Here is a 12,417-nt window from a genome sequence, read left to right as displayed (position 1 = left end):
TTGTGTTTGACTTCCAGCGGGGATCAAGGTGGTCCTCAGTCCGCGCTGAAACCTCCTCTCCTGACCCAATACACAGCTGGCCGCGTCCGCAGGCCCGTAGCCTTTACCTAAGCTGATCCTGTTCTCTGTGGCTGTGGGCCTGGCCTTTCTGTGAGTGGCTTGTTGGTGTGGCATTCAGCTGGTGGCCTTTCATCCTCCACAATGCTGCCTCTCAGGCTCGGCCAGTAAACAGGGATTCATTTGATTGACTATTATTCTACGCTCACAGTGAATGTTTGCCTGGAATCAAGGGAGCTGCTGAACAATTTCTTAAGATGCGTGTTCCAAACTAAAACAATAAAAAACCACGACCATGTTTAATCAGTTCACTCTAGTCTGCCTGTAACCAACTGTAGCCCACACTGTTTTACTTTTTCTTCCTGTGTCCTTGACAAAGGACACGAGTACCGAGAAACACGCTATCTCCAATCTCTAATACAATCTCACAGCACACCGTGTATTTTCCCTGTCTGGGTTTTCCACATTATGACCTGGATGACACATGAGTCCAACTTCAGAGGGCGTTTACACCTTTAATGTGTGCACTGGAGACAAAGAGTCCAAAACACGACACATGAGTCGATGACAGGCTCAGCTTTCAATGCCCCTGCATGTTTACTTATATAACCAAATGGTGATCGGAGTTATGGGTCCATTTGTAGGGAGTTTCCACCCCTGTCCGTTTGAGAGTCGGTTTGTAAGCAAGATAACACAAAAAACAACACAACGGATTTCCACGGAACTTGGTTGAAGGATGTTGTATGGGTCAGGAAAGAAACCATACAACTTTGGTGTGGATCTGGATCAGGGGACGGATCCAAAACTATATTTAACATTGCGAGATCAGACATTTGTCAACATTTCATAAATTTCCCAGAGAATAATTCATGGATGTTGATAAAAAAAGAACAAATCAGGCATTTTTAAAGAGCTGGTATCTATGAGTGTGTGAAATTTAGGAACCTGCTCTACCATTCTAGTTGTGTCATTGTATTTGTTGATGGAGAGATTAATAATGCTTTATATTATATATGTTTCTAAGTCAGGGTTATACACTGTGAATTGCAGGGGAATAAAAGGTCAAATCTGCGTGTGTGGTGGCTGCCCGGTGACACCGAGTCGCTCTTTTGTTGTAAAAGCTGTGGAGGGAGGAAATGAAAGCTGGGAAACGGTTTCCCAGTCTGGGAAAATGCAAATGAGCCATATAGGTATGTTTGATTTGCTGACTCCAGCTGTGCCTGGAGAATTCCCCTGACCCGCTCTGTGCACCCGTTGCTGTGTGAAGCCACATGCACCCCTGTTGCAAAGCAGGCCGGCGCAATACGCAACCTCCTGAAAGCACTGGCCATTGAACTCTCAGGCAAGTGGCAATATTTGCTCACCTGATATACACACATCTGGTCGGGGTGGGCCCGGGTGGGGAGACTGGGGGGAAAGGACCCCTTGATGCAGCTGTGGCCCCCGGAGAAAGAGCAGACCAGGAAGTTTTGTGGCTGGAGGAGGTCGGGGGGGGGGGGCTGTCTTGGCGGGGTGCTGTTTAGCTGTGGTGGCCCCATTGTCCCTTTAAAGAGGCAGGGGCCGTATTTGTTCGGAGCCGCAGGAGGCTGATGAGGTGCTAATCTGTTGAGTGGCTGTGTCATTGGGCCCCTGTTCCCAATAGTCTGTTAGCTGTCAGGGCCTGTAAAAAAAAAAAGGGCACAATTTACGGGCCCCCGGCCAGGACTCGGCCACCGGCGTCCACGGGTAAGCAAACACAGATTGGACACTTATGTTGTTGCTCTGGTAGGGCAGGCTTTACCAGCAGGCCCCTGGGGTGACGTGTAGGTAGCTCCTTTTCAGCCGTCTTCATGAGTTGTCGGCCCCCTCCATGCTCCCGTGTAAACACTACAAATTAGCCATCTGCATATGGATGGGCCCTCAGCCTTTACAGCAGAGTCCTCGAGCAGCTTTTAATTTCTATCCTCGCGCATGCATAACAAAGATATAGAATCAGACGCTGGGATTTAAACAGCGCATGGAGGGTGTGGGATTCAGCTGCAGGAGGCTCTGAAGCGTGATGGTGATAGACGTGCAGGGCTCGGCTGTCTGAGATGGGTCTGGGTCAGCAGGCAGAGGTAATCCCAAACTTGAATTTCCCCATCAGCCCGGAATACAGATAAGACGGCAGCAGATATGAACCTCAACCGCTCGCTCACTGAGTGACTGATGGAAAAAGGAAATGGACCGAAAGGCTGGCTCAGATGTAGAACTGAGATGTGTGTGTGTGTGTGTGTGTGTGTGTGTGTGTGTGTGTGTGTGTGTGTGTGTGTGTGTGTTTTCTCAAGAGGCCTCTCCAAGCACATTTGGGGAAATTGACCATTGTGATCATCAGAAGAAGATTTGAATTGATTAAACCTATATTTCATACCATTGTGTCTATTCAAAACCAGATCAAACTAGTTGATTAATTATCTTAACTGACTTGGAAAGGATGTTGGTATTTTACCCTCATGTTTGAGCCAATTAGGATTAGGACGACCATCACTGATACACACATTTTTAATCATCAGTCCTGCTTTGTTCTCCTGTCCGCGCTGACAGGGACCTGACAGCACGGCGGTCGAGAGTAAACGGCGATGGCTCATCGTGGATTATGGCGTGGGCTCGATTGTACTGAGATTTTCAACACGGAGCTTCCCACGGGAGCCGGGCACTATAATTAACATAGCACCACTGGCCCCCCTCCTGTTTTAATTGCCTCCAGTCTGTGATTAAATGTGTATTGACTCTGCAGTTGGTCCACTAATGAATAACAATGTGCTGATTTGGTGATATTAAATCTTCAGGCTCTAATACACAACCCGGTCATGTTGGCTGTAAAGTTCAGACAGCGGTGACAAGAGATGAACCATGACAGAGTCGGGGTATCTCAAATAGTTATTTCTTTTCTTCTTATTCATCTTACAATTGAGAAATACTTTTGTATAAAGTGCCATTTTAAAAGGCTGAAGCTATTACAGCTTTATGAATGATTAAAATAAACAACCTTTTGGGTTGCCAGGTTTTGAAACATCACGTTGCCAATCGGCTTGCTGCTGCCTCACAAAACCACAGCTGTCCTGGCTCCTAAACGGTGGAACAAGCTCCCAATCGACATCAGGATAGCAGAAAGTCTACACATCTTCAGCTGCAGACTAACAACACATCTCTTCTGACAACACCTTGGTTAAACTTTATTTATTTTTAAATAAATAAAACAATTTAAAAACATTGGTTGCACTTATACGGCACTTATACTTTGTAGTTTTGCTATTTTGAAGCAAATTTACTTTCTTGATTGTTGTTGATCTGGGTTTGTACCCTCATGGTTGAATGCACTTATTTAAGTCGCTTTGAAAAAAAGCTTAAGCTAAATGAAATGTATTGTAATGTAATATAACGTTGGGCATTTGTTTTTCAGTTTAGTTGTTATTAATACTTTTATAAATATTGGTAATCCATCAATACATCTTCAATTGTGTCTCAATTTCAAATAAGCAATCAATTCTGTGGTTATAAGGTATATACGGCCTCAGTGGTAATTATTGTTCTATAAAGCATTTATAAATAAGTAATAAAGCTCTTTGTTATTTAAAAGCCCCTTTTTGAAAAAGAAAAGGAGATATTCATTTTATTTTAGAATTTAATACTTAATACAGCCTCTACTTTAAGGCACATACATTCTTTGGTGTCATCTGATCTGTTGATCTGATCGCTGTGGATCCCACCGTCCTCCCTCTCCTCCTGTGGTCCAATAGATAAACTGTCACCCTGTTTGATAAATGAAGGCCAGCGGTCAACATAGGCTCCTTTAACATGACAAGGGACGAATATTGGATCTGCAGCGGCCTGGATACAGTCAACATAAAGCATATCGAATGGCATTCCCGCACCGCATTCCTCTCAATATCAAAAGGTGCATATTTGAGGATATCCTTAGTGCGTTTACGCCTGTGTTTGCGCCCTGACCCACTGGGGCCAGTGCAATAACTCTGGACTCCCTCCCACTGCCCCTCGCTGCAATGGCCACTCTCACTTTTATTTAGCCGGGTTGTGTGCCTTCCCAGTCCAGCCGCTTTTCAGATTCATTTCCAGGTAAACACAGCGTGGCCAGCCACAAACCTGCGGCCAACAGGCGTTGTCACAGCTGTGGCAGATAATGGCAAGTCCAAACTCCAGCCCGGCTCTGGAATGTTTACTGTCACCACAGGCAAGTTGGCAGCAAACAGTTTTTTTTCCTGCACTTTCTAAGAGGAATACTACTCTAGTTATTAATTTTATTTTGATGAATAACATGCTTAACCCTTTGACCTGTGCTTTGTGCGTGTGTGACTTGGAGCATTGAGATGGATACAAAAGCAGAAAAAGGGGAATCTTCAAATTCAGAGGGAGAAAGGGGGTCTTACTTTGAAAGTTGAAACTTAAAGTTAACACATTCTTGCCAACAACTCCTGGGTGTTTGAAGGAATGTCCGAAGAGTTCCGCCTTCCTCACAGAGCGGAGAACAACCTGCCTCCATCCCCCTGCACCCGGACCCTCGGCAGCATCTGCAGCACAAAACTATAGTCGTATTGGTGTCATTATAGGGACCTGGCTCATGCAGGCGTTGTGCTATCACTTCTTTAAATGACTCATTAAACTTTCAACACTTGGCGTTTTGTCCCTATAATAACCAGTGAAGGGTGACGCCTGAAAGTGTGAAATGTAACACTGATCATCATGGAGGCTAAATGGTCAGCAAAGTGGAAGCAGAGATGCATAGGACACACACACACACACACACACACACTGCTAATATGTCAACTTCACATCAAGACATTGTGCCTGCGTGTGACTCATTCTTTTAAATACAAGCAAATGCAGTCCTGTTCTCATTTCCCGTGTTCACACAGGGCTGTGAAGGCATGAGCTGGGAACACAATGATCAACAGTGAATGAAGCAGCAGTTTGTGTTGCACATGTTGCGTTGGTGCTCGAGAAACATTTACAAGCACAACGCTGCAGTTAATGTGATGAAGTCTTGAAAAGAGACGGATTTCTCAGCTCAAACACTTCAGACTAAAAAATGCAGATATAAAAACCAATAAAAGCCAGAATTTTACCAGATATTTATGTTTCACCATCATAAGACTGTAATCAAAACAAGAGATAATTTTATTCTGCATTGAGATCTAGAATTTGATATGGAGAAACACTTTTCTGAAAAACAAGATCTTATTGTAGGTGAATAATACCAGAATAGAAGGTCATTGGAAGGGGTGAATATAAACCAGTTAACCTGGGATAAATATATATATATATTGTAAGATTTCAAACATTATAAAGTTACTGAGAAAAGTAACTGCCAAAGAATCATCAAAACATCCCCTGTTCTGTTATTACAATCAGGCATGCTAAAATTTAATTGTACTCTGGTTGAAGTGTTGTTCAAGTAAAATGTATTCAGCCATGCTGTGTACCATTGTTTTATTTTAATTTATTTATACGTTATTTGTGCTCTGTAACATGTGATCATGGTCCTCAGTCACATTAAATAGATAATGAAATAAATCTCATTAAAAACATTGTTTCTTAAAATGCTGCTGCTGTTAGTTTGACGTCTATTTGCATTTCATTTCAGCTGCAGTGATGCAACCTTACCATTTTGTCCTTCGGTAACAGGCCTGCACAGTTAAATCTGGGTATAATTCAATGAAGTTGCATGTGTGACGTTTAAACCCCAGAGAATCAGTGGCTGCTGCTGTTGCACATTTAAGAAAATCTGTTGTTGCAATAAGGCAAATGTAAATAGTGTATGATTTGTTCAAGTGGCCTGTTTTAAATGCAAATTAATTATCTAGTTTGGATATCCTCTCATGAAGGCCACACTCCCAACATCTTCAACCTCTTCTCTGATTACACACTTAATTTGTTGGTGTCTGTTATGTAAAGTGAAAAGAACTAAATAGCAATTGAATCATGGCACATTTTAAAAGTGGAAAATAACCGTTCTTTGTTACTCATACTTGACGATGATTTATCATTAATGACAAGCCAAACAGAATTGACAAAGGAGCCATGTTTCAGCTCTTTAGAAAATGTGACCCAGGCGAGATATTGTGAAACTGACACTGACTGATGTCCCTCTGTTGCCCAGGAGAGCTGTTGCCCAACTTGCTAGCACCCCATGTGAAGAGGTAATAATCAGGGCAGTCATTGGTTTTGCAAGACTCCCCTCGCCACCTATGGCAACTGGGGCACAGCGTGTATTAGTACACACACACTACTACAGAGCATGTACATGAAATACACACAAAATAGGGTTATAGAGCAAAAGGAGCCACGCTTGAGTTTTTTGTTTTTGAGTAAATCCAAAATGTGACCTTCACCCGTGTGAGAGGACTGAGGCAGGTTGATGATTAACTGTGGAATTAGCAACATGTCCCATTCAGGAACATAATGTCGAGCAGGTCAAGGACCATTTCAGAGAGCTGCGGGTTTGTGCCTGGTTGCTTGAATAAAACATATCATGAACCTATTTGAAAACACACACACACACACACTTACACACACACTGTAGCCTACATCTATTTGGTCATAAATTAGGAACAGTAAAGATTTCATTAAACATCCACTTGGAGATTCTTGGTCATGTTCACACACTTGATACGCACCTTGCTTGCAGTGCATGCAATAGATTTTATTCAAATATTCCTTATTTCTAAATGTGAAGTTCTCATACATTATTCATGCTGTCCTTTTATATTTAAAAGCCTACATGCCCAGCATCCCTGATACGTAGACAGCTCTACAAATATAAATCTATGATTACACGTAAAATATATATAATTAGTTATGTTTATTTTCTAATGTCTTTTATTCATTATTCAATTCTGAATGATTCGAATAAAATTGCTGTTGACTGAGTCCAGCGGAGAAAGCGCAGATTTGACCGCCTCCACCGGTGCAATCCCCAATCCTCAAACACACACGCACTCTCACACAGCTTTTTTTTTTCTCATGATCTCATTTCCAAGTTAAGCAGAGTCTGTTAGTCCCTCGTCAACACGACAGGTTTACTCGCCTTTACTAATGGGGCTCTATACTGATAGTTATGCTCTTGCGTAAATATGCAGTCAAATAGATGTACAACCACTGACACGTGGCTGGCACCGGACTGCAGCCTCACCTAGATGTTTGTGTCATACAAATACTACTGTACAGACAGTGTGTGGAGCGGACTCAACAGTGCGATTCCGTGCGGCTAGATCAAAATAAATAAAGATGTGTTATTTAAAGAGCGTCACAAAGCTAATATGGATAGAACTCCGTCTCTCCTCTCGTTGACGCACACTCTAAATTGACACCATTAAGGTTTAACCTCTATGTTCTGCTCAGTACATAAACACGTGGTTAATTGTGGTTTAAATCACTTGAATTATTGTCAACAATATTCAGAGGCAATCTCTCTTTATTGAATCGATTTTAAATATATCTCACAGGCGTTTAATTTCCGAGAATTTGGGCTGCGTTTTGTGCCACAGACAGCAAAGCCAGTTGGAGACGACAACCGAGAGAGGGCGCTCTGAAGCTATGTCTGGCACATTCAACACTAATTAAAACATTTAGAAACACTAATGCGGTCATACAGGTTTTGGTAAAGTAGAACAAAGTCTCACATGGTCGCAAATATCAGTGAAAATATGTTGGGGAAATTACGCACGATTTATCGGTGGGACACGTGGAGAGCGCAGCTAGAGGAGAAGGACAGGAGATCTCAAACATCTGGAGCAAAGTGAGGATCATAACTCACCTCTGGGTATCACTATATTATTTATAGTGTAACTATGACTATTTAAAGCATGTGGATGGATCAGAGCAGCACTGGTTGTCTGCATCTATGTATTTACGCAGGGCCCACATATACGCGATCAATTTCCTCAAGCGTTTGTAAATCTGGGCCTAGTATGAAACTCTAAAGACAGCTGAACGTTCCTGGATTTATAGCAGCACAGTCATGACAGTGTTATAATAAACAGTAATAAGTTATTAGCCTAATCGACCGTTTGTATTTGCCCTAGTATCGAATATTTCTTGTTAAAAGTGTGCGCATTTCACTTCCGAAACGTTGTATCAATATTATTGTTTTTATGTCACTGGTGTAAAAATAGATCTATAATTTCCTTGAACGCCATAAAAGTGGATCATGATTAGAGTTCAGACGAAGTGGAATGAGCAGGCTGTGCTTATTGAGGATGTGCGTAATGAAAGAAAGACGCACCAGAGGAAGAGCGCCACACATTCCTTTTATGGCTCTCTTCTTTTTCTTTATCCTTTTCTCTTTTTTCTTTTTTTTTAACCCCAGCCAAAATACAACAAGATTAGTTTATAATGGCGCTTTTCATATGAAACTGTTCCTTTCAGGCAGCGCAGGTGTACAATTGGGTTTTGGTGTCGGTGGGTGGGTGGCTCTGAGAGGAGGTGGGGTGGGTGGAGGAGGAGGAGGAGGAGGAGGCGGAGGAGGAGAAGGGGGGGGGTGAAGCTTGAGGAGTCTCGCATCTAGGTGCGAGGAGATTATTCAAATAGGGCCCAAGGCGTAGAAGTAGGGATTGGAGGCTTGCCTGGCGCACAGAGCTATATCACTGCGCTAACAGCTCGGAGCGTCAGTCCAACTCCAGTCACCGCACAGACGCATCGCAGCGGCTGGCTCCGTGCAGACACACCACATGCGCCAGTCCTCCACGACGGGACACGCCGGCAGACGATCCAAACACACCCAGTGGTCCCCAGTCACCTGCCATTAGAGATACTTTTGGGCTTTTCCTCGGCTGGGAGACGCTTCGTGGGGAAAGAAACGTTCCTCCATGATGCTTGGAGCGGTTAAAATGGAAGGACACGAGCACACCGACTGGAGCAGCTACTACGGAGAGCCCGAGGTGGGTACCTTAAATATATATCTGTTTTTCCCTCTCTCTCCCGCCGTCTAAAGCCGATCCCATTTTATACAACTCAATATTAGCCCTGAGATAATATTAACTTTGTGATCAAATATTGACTTGAGGCGCCTCCAAATCCTCCCCCCATCTCCGACGCGGCGCACTATCCTAACAAAGTTGCTTGACATGTAGAGGGGGGGTGGAGGGAGGGCAGGGAATGGGAAATACTTTTTGCGCCGGGATTATGATTTCATAAATCCATTTTTTTTTACTAAATCAGATTATTCCATTTGTCGCCTTTCCACTCGACAAACATCCAAATTGAGCGTGCGTGTGTGTGTGTGTGTGTGTTTTATTTTTACGGAGATTGATTCAAATATTTGTGCTCGCTATTTGCTGTGTGAACAGTCGTGTTAGGTGTCAACATTTTCATCAACATTATTTAACGGATTCAACCTAATATTAGCTGGTTATTCCACATGTGTAACTTTGTTTTGATTCTCAAACCAATTCATTCAAACGGCTTTAAGGTCGTTTCAGCCTTGATCTGCCAGTGCGCATTTAAAATCAGTCATTGAATTATTGTTGCGCCATAAATAATGATAATAATCTGTTTTTATTGGGCTTGAAGGAAATATGACTGTTGTTAAACTGTGTTTATTTGCCTGTGCCGGATGAAACTGACGATTGCTTCTTTCCCCTCCCTGGCAGTGTTACACCTCGGTTGGCAACATGAACACGGGCCTGGGGATGAACTCCATGAACACCTACATGAGCATGTCCGGCATGAGCACCGGTGCCAACATGACAGCCAACTCCATGAACATGTCGTACGTCAACACGGGCATGAGCCCCTCCATGACCGGCATGTCGCCGGGCACCGGGGGCATGAACGGCATGGGCCCAGGGGGCATGACGGCCATGAGCGCAGCCATGAGCCCCAGCATGAGCCCCATGACGGCGCAGCCCTCCTCCATGAACGGCCTGACATCCTACAACACCATGAACGCCATGAGCCCCATTTACGGACAGTCGAACATCAACAGGTCCAGAGACCCTAAGACCTACCGCAGGAGCTACACGCACGCCAAGCCGCCGTACTCCTACATCTCCCTCATCACCATGGCCATCCAGCAGTCTCCCAGTAAGATGCTGACACTGGCCGAGATCTACCAGTGGATAATGGACCTGTTCCCTTTTTACCGACAGAACCAGCAGCGCTGGCAGAACTCCATCCGCCACTCTTTGTCCTTCAACGACTGTTTCCTCAAAGTGCCCAGGTCGCCGGATAAACCGGGGAAGGGCTCCTTCTGGACTCTGCACCCGGACTCCGGGAACATGTTTGAGAACGGCTGCTACCTGAGGAGGCAGAAGCGCTTCAAGTGCGACGTCAAGAAGATCACCACGAAGGACTCGGGTCGCAAGGGAGGCGACGGCGGCTCCTCCAGCTCCGAGAGCTGCAATGGCAACGAGTCCCCGCACTCCAACTCGTCCTCCGGCGAGCACAAGCGGTCCCTGTCGGACATGAAGACGAGCCAGCAGGCCATGAGCCCGGAGCACGCCACCGCCTCCCCGGGGTCGCAGGGCCAGCACCTCATGGTCCAGCATCACTCGGTGCTGGCGCACGAAGCGCACCTGAAGCCGGAGCACCACTACTCCTTCAACCACCCCTTCTCCATCAATAACCTCATGTCGTCGGAGCAGCAGCACCACAAAATGGACCTAAAGACTTACGAGCAGGTGATGCATTACTCCGGCTACGGCTCCCCGATGGCCGGGGCTCTTTCCATGGGCTCCATGGCGGGGAAAGCCGGCCTGGATCCTTCATCCATACCTGACACGACTTACTACCAGGGCGTCTACTCCAGGCCGATCATGAACTCCTCATAAACTCCCCCCCACAGCCTCCACCTGGACTCTCTCTCCCTCCGATTTGTACATTTGTAAAGAAAAAATATAGAGTTTGTGTACAATATGTATTTCAGATATTTTTTGATGTTTGCCACCGTTTTAGTTGTCGAGTTTGTCAGTAGCCTAATTATTTCAAGAATAAGGGAGTTGACAATGATTATAATAATGATGATAATGATTAAAATGATAATGATAATGTGACGAGATCTGTTCAGCGGTCGGCTTCAGGAATGGACCCAAAGACAAAACATAAAACTTGCTGTAAAATAAAATTGCCTCCATGCGCATTGTTCTCCATGAATTTAAATGCCTCGCAGGATTTCTTCAATCATTTGTGTAATTCCTATTTATGGCTTGTATATGTGTATTCTTGTAGTGACAAGAACAGAATCTATATTAAAGTGTTATTGGTTTTGTTTCCTGAATACGATGTTGTTTGACTTTTATTATTATTATAACTATTATTGTTATTATTACTATTATTATTACTATTATTACTATTATAATTATTATTATTATTATACTGAGCTAGTGGTTAACTTATCTAAGAATACATTTTGTTAAGAGCAGGGTGAAGGTGAACTAAAGATGAGCGTTGCTTAATAAGGTTAAATGAATATAACAAAATACACCATAATCCAGTAAAAATAATCAGCAAAAATATTTCACATTAGATATATACATACATTTTAATTCGTTTACAAACGATACAAATTAAATGGAAACATTCTACATAATTAAAAACTAATGTTTTTGAAGAGGAACATACAACCAAGGACAGACATTTATTTATTGTTTTAAATAGTATTTTTGAACTAAGATCCACCTGTTTATGACATGTTTATGTATCCAGCTGGTTATAACACGCTGAATAATTAGTGGACGAAATTAGTGGCATAATAACGATTGTTTTCTTTTTAGATTCTGGGCATCAGTATGTTGTTATAGCGGGGCGCATATTTCCAGCAGGGATTAATAGCTTTGTTGGACAACACTGAGCACAATGCTCTCGGTTTGTCTTCCGGGAAAATGTAAACAACAGCAACACACTTTCATTAATCCCAAACATAAATTGGGATTTTTATAAAGTTTATCCAGCGCAGCAGCTGATTTGTAATATTTTCTTCAGACTGCAGCCGTGACGACTATGGAGAATATACTTCTGCAGAAAAATGAGTTTGGATAAAAAAAGAAAGCAAATGCAAACGCCTGCAGACAAAAATTAATGTTTTCTGCAGAGGATGACATCATGCAATTAACACACTCGCGCATATACACGCACACACAGGCTACAATTTAATGTTGCTGATATGCAGCTTACATGGAGTGTGTGAGGGGGTTCAATCAGCCATTTAAATTCCCCCACGCACACATACAGTGGATGATAGAAACTGTCACACACACACGCACACACACACACACACACACGCTGCAGAAGTTTTGGATCAGTGACTAAAGATTAAGTGTCATTGTCACATGGAACAGCCTCCCCGTGGCGCGGGAGAATGGGCGCTGGAAAAGGAGACTGATTTGG

General features: G+C 43.6%; 1 protein-coding gene across 1 annotated transcript; it reads left to right on the top strand.

Annotated features, from left to right (window-relative positions):
• The first annotated feature begins 8,609 nt into the window (after positions 1-8,609).
• foxa2 (forkhead box A2) lies at positions 8,610-11,308 on the top strand. The gene is made up of 2 exons (XM_061082393.1): positions 8,610-8,972; positions 9,684-11,308. The coding sequence occupies exons 1-2, from the start codon at positions 8,901-8,903 to the stop codon at positions 10,860-10,862; spliced, it is 1,251 nt and encodes a 416-aa protein (XP_060938376.1). The 5' UTR covers positions 8,610-8,900; the 3' UTR covers positions 10,863-11,308.
• Positions 11,309-12,417: the final 1,109 nt, after the last annotated feature.

Source organism: Limanda limanda, chromosome 12 (genome assembly GCF_963576545.1).
Source record: "Limanda limanda chromosome 12, fLimLim1.1, whole genome shotgun sequence".
NCBI classification, from domain to species: Eukaryota; Metazoa; Chordata; class Actinopteri; order Pleuronectiformes; family Pleuronectidae; genus Limanda; species Limanda limanda.
This window is presented reverse-complemented; position numbering and strand designations above follow the sequence as displayed.

What these genes read in the sequence shown, in the direction of transcription:
- foxa2 (XM_061082393.1), top strand. Translation starts at nt 8,901, where the DNA reads ATGATGCTTGGAGCGGTTAAAATGGAAGGACACGAGCACACCGACTGG. An exon ending in GCTACTACGGAGAGCCCGAG is followed by an intron (nt 8,973 to 9,683) that starts GTGGGTACCTTA and finishes CCTCCCTGGCAG; the next exon opens with TGTTACACCTCGGTTGGCAA.